Below are 15,202 nucleotides of genomic sequence, written 5' to 3'. Positions count from 1 at the left end.
CGTGGACAGGCTGCTTGACGGGACGCCAATCATTGGACAGTAAACCTCTGCTCAGCAGATGAACACACCCACACCAGCCATCATGAGGCCTCCTGCAGTGAGCTTTAGGCCTTACGATGATGATAATAAGCAATGCAGACATCTGAGGAAAAGCAGAGTGAGAAACTTGAATTCTGAATTCTTTATTTGCTATATTAGTGTTTTTAAGACTCCAGTTTTTATGCATGTTTTAGTCCTATTAACACAACTGCCAACATTTCTCCAACACATATCACCGACTGTTAGAGAGCCAAGTACGTTTTTCTCAACTTCTGGGCAGCTGTTTGCTTCAGTTTAGAGTACTGTTGTAAAATCAGCCTTCAGAGACTTGAAATGTGGTGAGACAGAAGGTTGTGTGCACAGAGATTTCTTGGCTAGGAGCAGTGATGTCCTGGAGTGTCTACTGCTTGCCTGGCAACTGCTCACACCTGACTCTTTGTGCTAAGTTAACTGGCTGCTGGCTCCAGCCTTATATTTAACAGGCAGTTATGCGGGTGGCATCCATCCTCTCATGCAACTCTGTGGCAGAAAGCTAATGAGCACATTTCCCAAAATGTCGAACTATGAGTTTAACAGTTGAGGAGCATGAAAAATAGCTGCAAATCAAAAAAAAGCAGACATGATCATTTACACAGTGATGGTGTAAACTGTGGTTCATTTTGAGTCTAACCCACATGTGCACACCAGGCTTCCTCTTCAGTAGGAACCAGTGCACTGGGGCTGAGTGGCACAGACAGGCTGGGGAAGTCAGAGGGTGTTGACAGATGGACTAGGACATGTCAATGGACTACCCGATTAAATAAAACTGACAAATTCAATTCTGGTGAAGGGTGTAAAGCTCATGAAGCTCCTAAGCTTGTTTTCTGTTTCAACTGAGATGACTCGAGGAGTTCACAATTGAATTTTGCCATGGCCTCTGTTAACCAATAATATGGCTGCTGTCAGAATTTAAAGGTCCACTGTGCAGGATTTAGTGGCATCTGTACCTCGTTGTACTTTGATACTGTAGAAACATGACGGTGCAACATGCTGAGCTCTATGGAAGAGGGCCCGCTTTCTCTGTAGATATAAAGATACACTACTGAAAACACAACCATATCACATTTCTGCCAATAAATTCTCCAAAATCCTACACATTGGACCTTTAAAATGGTTTCTTTGTGGGCTGCTGTCAGCTGTCATTTCAGAAACTGATCAACCTTCAGAGTCAGCCCAGAGCGTGATCCAGCTCTGTGTCCATTCCTGTGAGCTCCACAGAATAACTTGCACCAGGTCACATCCAAACAGCTTTTCAGTCTGATGTTCAGTCTTCTTCGGATTGTGAGCTCACTATACTCAGTGACACTGTGTCTGCTGTGTCATCAAAAAGGCCTAGTGGAGGATGTACTTTCCTGCACCAGCTCAGGAAGTTGAAGCTGCCTCAGGAGCACCTGATCCACTTCAACACTGCCTGTTCTGTGTTCATCTAACACTGTCTGGTTTGGATTGGCTACCAAACAGGACAGAGACAGAGACGCAGACTCACTGCAGATCCATCATACTGGCACAACCTGATCCCCCGGTAGGCGCCACAGAACACTGTACGCCAAAACAACCACACACTAAAACAGATTCCTCCCACAGGCCATCACTGTGATGAACAGTTATCAATCGTATAGTGTCAATAACCTTGTAACACTAAAACATCCACTTACTTCCGTTTCAGGTTATACTGTTACACTTTAGAATGTACAATTTTTAACATGTGCATGTCCATCATCTTACACTGTCTTCGTCAATATAAACCATGCACACTGTACATAATGAACACAAACATGTCCATTTGTGTTTCTTTGCACTAAGTTGTATTGTTTACAACTTAGAATACCACTAATACTTCATGAACTACCTTTGTTCTGAAAGACAAATGACTAAAAATGCGTCAGGCAATTCTGCCAGTGTTGATTAGCCTTAAAGCTCAAAGGATGGTACTACGACAGCAAAATAGACCAAAATGACCAAAAAGGATATAATTCCAAATTACTTGTCACGCCAGCGGTCATTTTGAGCTGGGGCCAGATTGTTCAAACGAGATGTGAATGAGAAGAAAAAAAAAGCAAAATCTTGTTTGTGCACATTTTCACTGGGGGCTTCATGGGTCAGTTGAAAACTGTCTTTTTACTTTTTTCTTGTCATGAATGTTGCATTTTTTTGAAGTAACCTGGAACACCCCAAAATAATGCAGTATGAAATGCCTCTGGCCACAGGAGCGGTGCTGGGTTAGGAGCCTACTGCAGGGAATACGCAAGCTAGCTGGACATGCTAACGGCTGTTGCTTATGTTAGAGCAGATAAACACAATGTTTAATCCGATTCTTTCCCTTTCGCTCTATACATGGAGGACCTCTGTGACTACAGACTACGCTGCCTCATACAGATGCTAAGCTATGATTAGACAACCACTGTTCAGCTGAGAGGCTTAGTGAACATTTCCCCTGACTCATCCGCTCTGCCCTACTGAATCAAAGATCATTCAGTGAGAGGGAGATGTTGTGCTGTACCTTGCAACCTTCGCAGGTGATGCAGCGGTAGTGGTAGCCAGTCGCCTTATCCCCACACACCACGCATGGCTCATCCTTCTCCAGGTAGCTGGGGATGTACCCTGGAACAGAAACACTAAGAGCTATAGGAGAGGAGGAGGAGGAGGTTGAAGAGGAAGACAGGGTGGAATGTGAGAAGGGTGAACGATGAGTATGAGCAGGGGAGGTGAGGTGAGGTGGACGGTGAGGATGGAAGGTAAGAGGAAGAGTTTGAGCGATGGGGGGAAGAGGAGGAGACGAAGAGAGGTGGCGATGAAGAGGAGAGGAGAAGATGAGGGGACGGTGGGGTGAAGGAGGAGAGGGAGGAGGGGGCTGAGTGTTATCACAGGGGCCTCAATGAAGCTCCTGCGCAAAGGGCCCCAAGAGATTGACACAGGATGAAGCACACTGCAGTCCACTCTGCACACACAGGCCTGACATCATGCAGGTTTATGAGGTCACATTCCCACAGTTCATGAAGAATGCTTTTCACCTGGACTTCATTTGTCTGGAGAGGTGGAATGTTTCCCTTCGCTTTAACCCACACTTACAATAAGTCTGTGCTCTTATTCTCTTTAGAACTCTAACCTCTGCGCTGTCATATTGTTGCACAAGGACCTCCTCCTCAAACAGACGGCCCACCTGAGACTTTCTGAAGAGCACAGACATGCAGCAGCAGCAGCACACTTATAGCCATTCACTGAAATGCCTAAAGCACCTCCCCCCACCTGTATACCTTTATGTGTCCTGGAGATATTCTGGATTCCAAAGAAATAATACAACTTTGTTATAAGAACATTGCTTGACTTGTCTTACTCTTTTATGGGCCCTGATTTCAAGAAGAGGACAAACCACTCACTATTTTGCAAAATCAAGCTACATTAACTGGCATTACATGTGCTTTTGCTTTTGATGCCTTCACTGTTTCCTATTCAGAGTTTGACCCAGGCTTAAAAAAAAAAACAAAAAACAATATGAAACAGGGCTGCATGTTGAGCTAATTCACAGTAAGTGCAACACTATGTCTGCCTGTCACTGTTTAACTGATCTCTTTAAGGCCCAATCCATGAGCTTAATGTGAAAAGACGGTTCCATACAGAAAAAAAAAAACTGCTGGTCCTTGTGTCTTGTCCGAGCCCCGGACAAAGGGAGAAATTTGACTCAAATATCTGTTTCTGGACCCATTTTTCCACGATTTTGTGTCAAAGTGTCTAATGGAGACAATTTTGAAATCGGTCCACTCTTGAATGACAGCTCACCATCAATGTCCATCCACTGAAAGTGTTTGTTTCTGTCACTGTTACTGTGTGTGTGTGTGACAGCATTATGACAGGATCCCTTCTGATTTAACTTTTTGTTCCCGACTAAGATCCTTTTTGTCCAACCAGAAATAGCTGCTACATGGCTCTTGCCAAAGCCATCGGACTCCATTTACAGAAACAGTCATTTGGGCATCGTAAAAAACACACTTCATTCCACTGTTCCTACAATCGCCAGCTCTGGTTTGGTCGAAATAAACCCTTAATTCACAGAGTCAGACATGAAAATATCAGCAAAGGAGCAAGAGAGAGGGCGGACATCAGAGAGAGCAGCAGGGAAACCAGCGTGTAGAGCAAAGATATTCTGACATCTGACTCTGAATTGAATTATTGTCAGCAGACATTATGACTGGAGAGATTTAAACACATCACAATTCAATTTCCCCGGTAAAAAATGGATAACAGAAATCCTACTGATCCTATCATCAATAGGATTGTTGAACGCTTGTCAGGGCTTTTAACACAGGAATTAAAACTAAGTCTAAAAGACTAAATCAAGTTTGATGTTTTCTGATGCTGTTTGTTTGCACCAGTAATGTTTGTGATCACATGAGTGAAACAGGCCACCGTGTGAAGCTTAAGACTGTAAATCACATTCAGCTTGGTCCAATTTGTCTGTTCTGTACCGTAGTGTTGTATCTTAAAGAGTTCTGTCTGCGGCTTTATTCAAACAAATCTCTTAAGCTCAGGCTTTGGTCACCTAGGTGAACTAATTTGTGTTCGACAAAGCCTCCGGAGGAAAATAATACAAATATAAAATGGTAAGGAGGAGATTATCATAGAAGGGACACCATTCAAAGCTGGCGGGAGCCTGCTGCGGAGTGACGGGCTGCACTGAGCACTGACCAGATCGAGCAGCACATCAAAAGACTGAGCGTCTTAAAAGAAACCTGTTCTGAATTGTGTTCACTTGCTTGTTTGGAGGTGACAACAAAATGAGGAGGCGAAGGCGGAGATGAAAGATCCTTACCAGACATACTCTTCACCGAACACTGGCTGTTCTTGCTCTTTCTCTTCGGCACATCTGGCCACCTGGGGGGGGGGGGGGGGGGAGATGGGGAGGAGGAAAAAAGGGAGAGAGAGAAGACACATTATTTTTCATTATCCACTAATCTGTCATTTTGGGGTTTTTTTGGGTTTAATTGTATAATCGACACAGTTTAAATGCTGAGAAGGTCTCAGAGCCCACGGTGGTCTTAAAATTGCTCGTTCATCTGACGAACAGTCAAAACCCCAACGATACTTCATTTGCAATCATGAGAAACAGACAAAAAGTCCTCACATTTGAGGAACTGATGAATTCAGTTTCGACATTCACCTCATATCCGAAATTCATTCTGCTCTTTTTTTGGTCTCTACCAACTCCTGTGAAGAAATGTCTCGTTCTTTAGCCACTGAATGCTCCACAGTGTTCACAAGCTCGTAGCCTTTTGATGCTTAATGGTAGCAGGAAATAGGTTCATCACAGCATTTCTGCTAAAAACAGTTCCCTGCTTGAAACAAGGCTAATGAGAGAAGAATGTGCAGGCTGAAAATCAAAGCAATGAGCTACAAGAAGCTAAAACATTACACAGAGCTGCAGAGCTGGGTGATAATTCTCTGTAGATCCATGATGAGAAGAGACACTTTTCGCATTGAAACTATTCTTTACATAAACATGCTGAACAGTGCACCTTTAAGCTAAGAAGATGCTGAGTGTTACAGTGAAGGACAATACTGGCCTTAAGTTGCAGCTAACTTTCCTCCACTAACAAACAATGAACAAAAGAAAGATCCTCTTGGAATGTTTAATGTATGCATGGTTAAAATTTGCTTGGTTGAAAACTCAAAACAGTTTCTTTCTACATTCTCTGCTGCTGTCTTCGTTAATTCAGATCTGCTTTTTACTTCTGCCAAAATACATTTCTTTGCACTTTCAATCATACATCCAAATGTGAAATGACAGAAAGGTAACTGACAGTAAAGCCGAGCACTCACTGTACTTTGAACGTCTGTTTGCAAACGAATAAATGAATGAATCATACCTACACCAATGATTCACATGCATGCACAAACACATGTAAGCACGCACACTCCAGGACACTGATAATTCCTTCACTCATCTCTTCTCCACCTTTTATTTTTCTATAATTCTCTATCCTTCTTCTTGTCTCACTCTCACAGGATGGAGTCTGCATTTACGGCAGATTTGGATTACCGTCCTCTCTCCCTCCCTTTTTTCTGTCTATCCCCATGTCTGACTGTTAGCTCCAAACCCCTCCCATTCCCGTTTCCCCTCTCCCCTCCATAAAATCTCTTTTTCTTTCTCCTTTTCTCCCACTTTGGCTACTACTTCTGTCTGCTCCCTCACAACTTTCCTTCTTTCCTCCCAGTTTTTCCCTCTCCTCCATTCTCTAACTTCCATCAGTAGTATTAGGTAACATGGCTCTTCTCCCTTGTTACCCTCTCTCCCTGCCTCCATTCCTCTCTTTGGCTGTCAAAACCACTTTCCTCTTCCAAACTAAAAAAAAAAAAAAATCCTCTGACGTCTCTTTCTCAGTTCTTGCTGCTCTTCACGGCCGAGCAAACTTATTAATTTATTGCTGTGCACATGGCCAGGCAGTTAGACGGTGGGAAACTGTGTGCTCTGGTCGCTAATCACTGTGAGGTGTGCTACCATAACAGAAAAGCCTCCATCACCATTTCTGCATCTATTAAAAATAAGCCAAATTTTTAATAAATGTAATTTTATGGAACTTGTGACAAGTAATACAGACACACCAATGGAAATAATTACTTTGCTATGAGCCATGAGTCAAAGCAGACATATAGTAAGTACAAAAAAAACTCAGTTAGCTGGACATGCTAACATTTGGAGCTTACCTTAGAACAGATAAACACACTGTTAACTGTATTCTGTACGCTTTTACTGAAGACACCACCATCAAACATGACACTGTTCACATGGCACATACTTATGTGACCCATTGTTGTTCTTAAAAATGCTGATTACTGCAGCTTTAAAGCTGCATTCACTTTGAAAATGTCAAACTTTGGTGGGTTGGGATTAGGATTGCAGTGGTAGCATCATAAAGACAATGCATGCTGCCATACTTACATAAAAACCTGACAAACAGTGGCTTTAAATAGACCACGCCATGAACATGTTACCACAGTGGCAACAAATGCTGCAGCTGCAAATACAGACACAGCAGCCAGCCTATAGCTGCAATGTGAAGGCATCAGCTGAAAGATCATGAGCAGGAAGATGCTGTGTTTGGGTCGGAGCTTTGAAAAAAAGCTTCATTGTTGAGTTGGCCTGGTTTACATAATCACTAGCATACACTAACAGCTGACATCACCTCCCCACCAATTAAAAATCATAATAAAACACACACACAAACACACTCTCTCACAAAACACTGTGTTCACTTTCAGAGATCTCAACAAATGAACATAATGTACTACTCTGAGGGAGTTTCCCCTACTAATTACTTTACCAAAAAGAATGATGGCTACAGATTAGCTTGTTAAAAGTACCATAAGAATCATGTGAAGAAGCAGAATATCTGTTTCATCTGAGAATTCCTGGCATTCCATTAGATTTAAGTAATTTAATATGATAATCATTTGGAAATCCAATTTGTGGACTCGTTATGAACTCCAGACTAAGATTTATCTAAAAACAGCAAAGACAATAACATAAACAGACAAACAGAGAGAAGACTGCACTCAGCATACCTTTCTCACTTCATCTGCTGTGAACATGCAGTCCAGGGTCTGCATGTCAACTGTGGCACACACCCACTTTCCACTCACAGAACTAGACATATATACACACAAATATACCAACCTGTTGATGCAGTATGGCTGTAATATATGCATGTTGCCCTCCTTGCAGGAATATTAGTGGAGGGGAATGCAACCCAGCAGTTGTTTCTGCTGTTTCAGCCTCCCAGGAGTCAGCGCATGTGTCCCATTCAGCCTGGCTTACGTGAAAAAAAACCCCCCTGCTGTTTCTCCAGTTGTATTAGTATTATGATAGTTCCACTTCTCCGGAGTATATAAAGTCTGTGTGGCTAACAGCGGATTTTGTTGCTCTGTAAAGCTCTGAAACGAGCCTCCCAGTGACCCGAGAGCTCACGTCGATCTCAGTGAAGTACAGTAGAGCCGAGCAGAACCTCGAGCTGCTGCCATCAGCTGAGATATGTGAGGCAATAGCAGCTCTCTGCCTCAGACTTGCCGCCAGAAGGAAGGGCTACTCTGTTTATTTCCCTCCCCCCCCCTCCCTCTTTCTCTCCCTCCCTTCTAGTTGTTCTGGTCCAGCCTCCACTGACACCTCCCTGTCTCCCTCCCTGTGTGTGTGTGTGTGTGTGTGTGCATGTGTAGTTCCTCCCTCGGTGACATGCTCTCTGTCATCACAACAAACCTCGTCATGCTCCGGTCCACCTTGTGCAACCCCTCTTGCTCTCTATCACTTTCTGTCCTTGCTTTTCTGGATTTATTCTATATTTCTTCCACCAACTGCCCGACTTCTTCTCTCTGCCACCCTCTCTCCATGTCCGCTGAGTTATTTTTACGTTTTTATTCCCGTCACTTTCTCCCTTAATGCCCTTTGTTTCTATTTTGCTCTTTTCATTTTGTCCCTGGAAGGGAAAAAAAAAAAAAAAAAACAAGCCTCACTTAGGCTTAATGCTAACTTGATTACATAACGGCAGGCTGATGCAGTCTCCCTGGTACAGCTGAGTGTCTTATGAGGACAAAGACATGCTTGATATCGCATCAATTGAATTACACTGCTCTATTATCTCTTTTTGCTCCAAATTTAATCATAACCTGTTATTGTGAAGGCCACAGTGACAGCTGGACACAACACTACCTTGAGAAGTGCACCTGAGTGATCACTAGCAGGGTTCATGCCAGACATTATACCTTGCTCAGCATTTAAATGAAAGCATTCCACTAATAGCTATGGACGGGCTGGCACAAACGAAGAGGCTGGCTGCCAATAAAGGCTGGATACAAACATCAAGGGTGGTTGGTCTAACCTGTATTATGAGGGCTCACACGGTAAAAATTCAAAATATTGTACATTTCCACAGCACAAATCCCACCAATATATTAACAGCGTCGTGTCATACTAACCACTTTGCTGCCCTGACTTTTGATTTTTAACAAACAATATTGTTTTCATTCAGTAATTACATCCAGTCTCCTCAACTTTGCCATTTTTTAAAATCAGTGTTAAGCTGTTGTTAATCAAATGCAGGACTTCCAGCAGGTGTGTCACTTTAAGGATGATAGGAAGGGGTTAAGCATGCTTTTAATGTGAAACACCCATGCAGGAAGTGTTGTTGAAGTTGCAGAGGTTGACAGCAATCAATCATACAGCAAAGCAGAAACGCTTGGAATTAATATGCGAAAGGAACAACATAGCTGTTGAAAACAGAAACTCTGAGTCTACTGCCAACACACAGCGACAATGCTAACATGCTTTTACCATGTTAGCTTAGCATTTTAACATGCTATCATTTGCTAATAGGCACTCAGCACAAACTTAATCTTTAGTTTTGCAGGTATATGCTCATAAACCAAAGTACAAACTAAAATTTGCCTTGATGATGGTGCAAGATAAAATAATCAGGCGGTTGATGAAGCATGAATGTCAGCCTCATGGTGGCACCACAGGAAAAGTCAGCACACATCAGGGTCAGTACGACTTAGGCTAGGTTTACTAGCATGTTAACATTAGCTAACTATGAATGTACAGAGTTTTTCAGTGCTGTGAGATCTGACTTATCTGTAAATGACATTCAGTTCAGTTTTCCCTGATGCTGCACAGTGCATTAACAGTGTTATGAGCCGATGTTTAATGTGAATCTGACACACCAACCAGGGAATATTTCAGTGACAAATCTTAATTTTTGAAATAGTTTGCCTCACATTACACTAAAATAGTATGATATGGTTGTCAGACATTCATTGTCTGTGGTTAGTTATTGGGTTGATTAATGGTTTACAGTGTAATGATTTGTTTTGGTACTAATCACTGTAAGTGGATCAGATGCCACTCAGATATGCATTTAAACTTGACGTCCTTGATGGCGTTATTAGTGACTCCTGATGAAAACTGAAAGCTCAGATTTCTCATTGCCCTTTTCTAAAGTAACCTTGACAATTATTCACCCAGAACCAGCTAATATTTCTCTATACAATATAACCTCCTCTTCCTGTCAGTCGCTGTGCATCTGCAGTGCATCTAGAGACAAGTAGAGGCCAGTCATCTCACCATGACAAGTTTTCTATCAGTGTGTTTAATGAGTGACAGGTAAATTAAAGTCTTTTATGTGGCTGCTCTTATGATCTCACACTCATGGGTGTGGAAACTTCTGATTAATTTTGATCACCCTAAACAACATGGATTTTATTTTATCATTCAAATACAACAATAACATTCAATATATTGAGCTGTTCACATTAAAAAAAAGTCAGTCAGACAGCATTTTGTGGAAAATTCAAACGTTCAGGTTTAATAACTGAGTACTGTTTTTCAGCACAATGACTCCTAACTGTTGACTGCATACTCTTTCGTCTACACAGCATGTGATTATTGCTTATTGCTATTGCACCGGTGGTTTTGGGATTGGTGCCCTTCATTTTGGCTGCTGTGTCTCAGTTAATTTGTATTTGTTAAAGGCCAAAGTGGTCTTGCACTAAAAATGACTCAAGTTCAGGCCTGTTCTCTACGGCACATTCCCACTGTCCAAATTAAGGTTCTCAGAGCATTAAATAATGTTGCCTGTCATTGACAGTGCAATTATATATATAAAAAACCCCCCAAAATGCTATAGGGTGTTTATTTATATGATGGATGTCTGTGTTTATTTAGTTTACTTCATTGTATATTATATGTTGTATGGACTGTCAGAAGGGGAGTTTAACTGTCAGAGAACACTTTTATTCAAACGATGAATATTTCTTTTGAGATTCATCTTCTCTTCATTCTTCATCTCCTTTCAAAGCAGTCCCCTGACTGAAGCTAGCATCTCTTACATTTGACTGATACTGTCGCCCTTTTGTCAGGTCTCAACCACGCACTGACAGTTTTAGCAACACCTCAAGCTAATTTCCACAGTGTCAGTTATCTGTAAGATGCCTCACTGACAGAAGAACAGGAAACAGCATTGAAAAAGATTTCTGGTGTTTAGCCGATGTTCTCATCAGGAGTGGCCGGGCAGTTGCTCAGCATCCTGCCAAAATCACAAGGCTGCTGTTAGACACACTAGGGAACCAGCTGGCTTTTACATCAGTGATGTGTCATGTGTCAAGATTCGATGAGCCTGTGACATCGAATCAACAGCACCATTAGCTTAAAACAGCCAGTTATGTGGGGTCTGACCTCAGTGGTTGTGAAACGGTTCATACAGTTGTTTTCCTCTGGCGATCACACAAGCACACACGTAAAGACAGTGTTACGTCACTATCAGTGCTGGCGGCCTGTTTTCTAGAGGCCCATAAAAAAGACTGAATGGATTACAATTTTATTCTGCGATAAGTATGTTCTATCATCTGCTAGCACAACAAACACTTAACAGTATTTTAATACTGAATGGAAATACTGTCTGGTTTGTGGCTTTTGTTCAAACTCGCTTAAACACTTTATGTTGGGAGCCTGGTCTGACTCAGCGGATGTAAACTGTGGGTATAAGCCTGCTGTAACCATTTTCAAAATCATCGTCACTACAGGGAACAACAACAACAACAACAACAACAACATCCCAGCTAACAACCTACACGCTGATCTACTCAGAAAATGGAAGTTACCCAAAACTGGTTGCTAACAGTACCACACATTAACAAGCTAGCAGTTGTTCCTTTTAGTTGGCAGGGATTCAGCCATTTCAATGTTTTCTCAAATTTTAGTGAACTTTTTTTTTTTTACTCGTAAATCAACAGCAAATCACGAAGCAACCATAAAAGGTCAGTACTTGGATAGCAGTAATACATAGATGGCAGTTTGGTTTAAGGGCTGCTGAAATTTGATGCCATTTTTACAGGGATTACTTGCAGAGGTCTCTGCATGCTGTGAGCAGAGGGAGTATACTGCAGTGGCTTCCATGATGTTGTCTTGTAATACCTGTTGTGGATGTCAAAAGACAAAGACAAAGCCAGCATCATTGGCCCTCTGATGGGGTTTTGGGTTGTGGAACTGTCCTAGAAGGTAGTGATGCAGGGCACAGCTGTAGAACTCCTGACACTGGTCTGAGCCAAACTTCCTGAGGTGCATTAGACAATAAACTCACGGTTATGTTGTCTTAACCAGAGTTCCTGAGTATAGATCCAATGACAGGTTCTCTGTGTTGTGCACACTGAGGAACTTAAAAGCATTGACTTTCTCTTTCTGCCTCTGCTAATGGAGGAACGCTCGCCTGTAATCCCCCCACCACCTGCTTAGTCTTGTTAAGGGAGAAGTTATCTGGCTGGCACTGCGATGGCAGATCCCCTTACGTTGGCCCAACAGGCCGACACCCTGCTGCTGGAGATCAAGCCAACAACTGTTGTGCTGTTGATGAACTCAGGGTGATGCTGCAGCCGTTTGTGGCCCTGTTTGCTATTTTGGATCTCAATAGATCACAAGTTTTTTATGTAGTTAGTAAGAACGTTTCTTTGGTTCAGAGAGTGCGCATGTGATGGACTGTCATGCTAAAACTAAATGACATCCTGGCCTTACATTTAACAGAGGGGAAAACCTGCCTGCAACCATGACAATGTTATGTCACAGTCACATGAAGCCAGGGGCTAGCTTGGAGTGTTTTTATGAGTGTGTGTCTGTGGGGGTGCTGGGAAGTCACATGTGTGGCCCACTGAGGTCTTCTACTCATGCTCAATGATCAGTGGTATGACTTATGCTCACTGCAAGGTCTAGCTCAAAGCACAGTGCAGAGGCAAGGCGTACTGTGGTGTCGCATCAACGATGTGCCTCCGACAGCAGGAAGTGCAACACTGGGGGCTGATGACTACATGTTTGGAAAATTTAAAGAATCTGGGAGTGTGAAGTTTGAAAGAAGTGAGTGTACCAGACCTCTGTAGCCTGCTCATCATCTCTGCTAGAGGCTCCAAGCTACATTAGCTGCTAACACACCTGAATCTCTGACCGAACAGGCAAAGAGACTGGGCACCAGATTTAGACAAAGTGTCCTAAGTAACCCTGCAGTAAGCTTTGGTGTCTTTGTTCTTTCTGTAGGAAAACAATAGCTTAAGCAACAGTCTGACCTGACAGACGTGGGATATGAGGAACAAATATGAGCATCAGGTTTGGCAGTTGCTCGTTTTATCCCTTGTAGTGTGTCTCAACAGAAGACAGTTGACAGAGCATCTGGGATGCCTCATGATAAGAAGTCACAATTAATTTGCTTGGCTTCAGGTTTGATCATTTCGTCAAAAACCGTGATGTTGCTCCATGAGAGCAAGAAGCACTCGTCCAAGAACAAACTCCAAATGTGGTGAAGCGAAAGAGGAAAGATGTTAGTGCTGTCATGTGGAAGACTCTATCCCTAGCATTATCTTCCTGATCACCTCTATACATCACAGGCCATGACTGGTCAAGGTCCAACGTGTAGTCTGTCATGCCTCCGTCAAGGCAAGAATTTATGAACCTATGATCATCTGATCTGACACAGTGAACACAAACACCTTCTGTTTTGAATTCTGCTTCAACAGGTCACACGGCAAAGCGGCTTGTGAATTAATACACAGCTGGTGTGTTTGATTGTGCTGCTTCAGCTAATAAACTCAATGTACAAGTGCAGAGGGGTTACAGGAGGACAAGGCCTCACTAAGAGAGGAAGAATGGCCCTTTGAGGAGAAAGGAGTAGAGGAGGGATAAAGCCTATTAGTTCATTTCACCTACAGAACCATGCTGTTGCTGGTATCTCAGAAAACAAACATACAGCTATTTGTCAGTGGTAAAGGCAGAAAGTGAACATTCCCAAACATTAAATGCTTTTCTTTCAGGAATCAGTGCACAAACTCACAGTAACTGGCTTATGAGTTCAATGTATAATGAAGAGTTGAAAAGATAATGCAATGCAATGTTTCCATGGGTTTAATAGCCCCCATGTGAATGTTCTTTACCATGAGACTGACTGCTGAAAGCACAAGAGCACTGAGCAACTGCTCCCATCACTGCCTAGCAAAAGCACCCAGGAAAATAATGTGTTTTGGCTCTTAAATGGCAATGAAATCAGTTCCTTTGTGGTCTTAACGGCTCTTTGCATCAGAAATGCTCAAAACAGCAAGCTTTATGTCTGTGCCTGCAATCGTAGCAAGTCAAAGCAGAAACCAATCTCTATATGAGCTTTGTTCACAGCTTGGTTGTGTTGATTATGATCCACCTCTGTCTTAACGTGAAGAAATGAATGAAGGAACTTGTATTGTGACTCTGCCATGTGACCAGGGAACACAGCACATGTGATAATGGTTAGAAGCTCTGGTAAAACTAATCCCACCATTAAACCAGCCACCTCTGCTACATCTCTGCTGTCCTGAACGACAACAGAACCACACCAGCTTTCATGACATCTGTGATGTTTCACTAAAATGGACACTTGTGACAAAGCTAATCATTCACTTACCATGGGCTAATCATTAAACAAGACTAAGAGTCTCCAGCCATGTTTGCGGCTCAGGGAGGTTGAATTTAGAAGCAGTCGTACTAGCAGCTAAATGCTAATGTCAACAATGCTAACATCTTGATACTTGTCAGGTTTACATCTCACGCGACGCAATCTGTCAAATAGCTGCTGACAAAAACAACACTTGTCAACCTCATGGTGCCTCTTTTTAACCGAGAACTCAACTTCTGCAGAGTGGCAAGTCTTTGAATTTCCCAGTTAGACGTTCATGCATATCATATTAATAATTTAAGCTTACCAGCTGGATAGTTTTACATAGGGGCTTTCAGTATTTGGAACAAGTAGCTCATGAAAAATAAGATGTGGAAAAGAAAGTAGGCTGTACCTGTTATTTCAGTGTGCCAGCTGCAATTAATCACAATTAAATAATTTCTGCTTTTCACCTCATTTTCATTACTTACAAATGCTGAAAGCCTACAGTTCATGGACTCAGTAAGTATTAAAAAGGATTCTACTTGACAAATATACAGCGATGTTCTAAAATATATAACTAAATACAAAATTAAATAAATCAATTAAATGTAAAATTAAATCCATAAAGACACATCAAGAAATACATACTGATAAAAACACACACAATTAAAATCCCTCTATTTAGACATAATTGAATTGAA

General features: G+C 42.2%; 1 protein-coding gene across 4 annotated transcripts in view; it reads right to left on the bottom strand.

Annotated features, from left to right (window-relative positions):
- LOC143334376 (thyroid hormone receptor alpha) overlaps positions 1-15,202 on the bottom strand; it is a 106,647-nt gene that overhangs the window by 15,953 nt on the left and 75,492 nt on the right. The window contains exons 1-3 of one of the 4 annotated variants that reach the window (XM_076753153.1): positions 7,748-8,137; positions 4,886-4,947; positions 2,579-2,700 (exon numbers count right to left, since the gene is read on the bottom strand). In XM_076753153.1, the coding sequence (XP_076609268.1) occupies positions 2,579-2,700; positions 4,886-4,947; positions 7,748-7,779 (216 nt within the window). In that variant the 5' untranslated portion in view covers positions 7,780-8,137. Of the gene's footprint in view, positions 1-2,578; positions 2,701-4,885; positions 4,948-7,747; positions 8,138-15,202 lie in introns of those variants that run through there. The other 3 variants (XM_076753155.1, XM_076753152.1, XM_076753154.1) reach the window with 3 other exon arrangements.

This window comes from Chaetodon auriga, chromosome 16 (assembly GCF_051107435.1).
Source record: "Chaetodon auriga isolate fChaAug3 chromosome 16, fChaAug3.hap1, whole genome shotgun sequence".
NCBI lineage: Eukaryota > Metazoa > Chordata > Actinopteri > Chaetodontiformes > Chaetodontidae > Chaetodon > Chaetodon auriga.
Note: the sequence above shows the minus strand (reverse complement) of the source record. Positions and strands in the feature narration are given on the sequence as shown.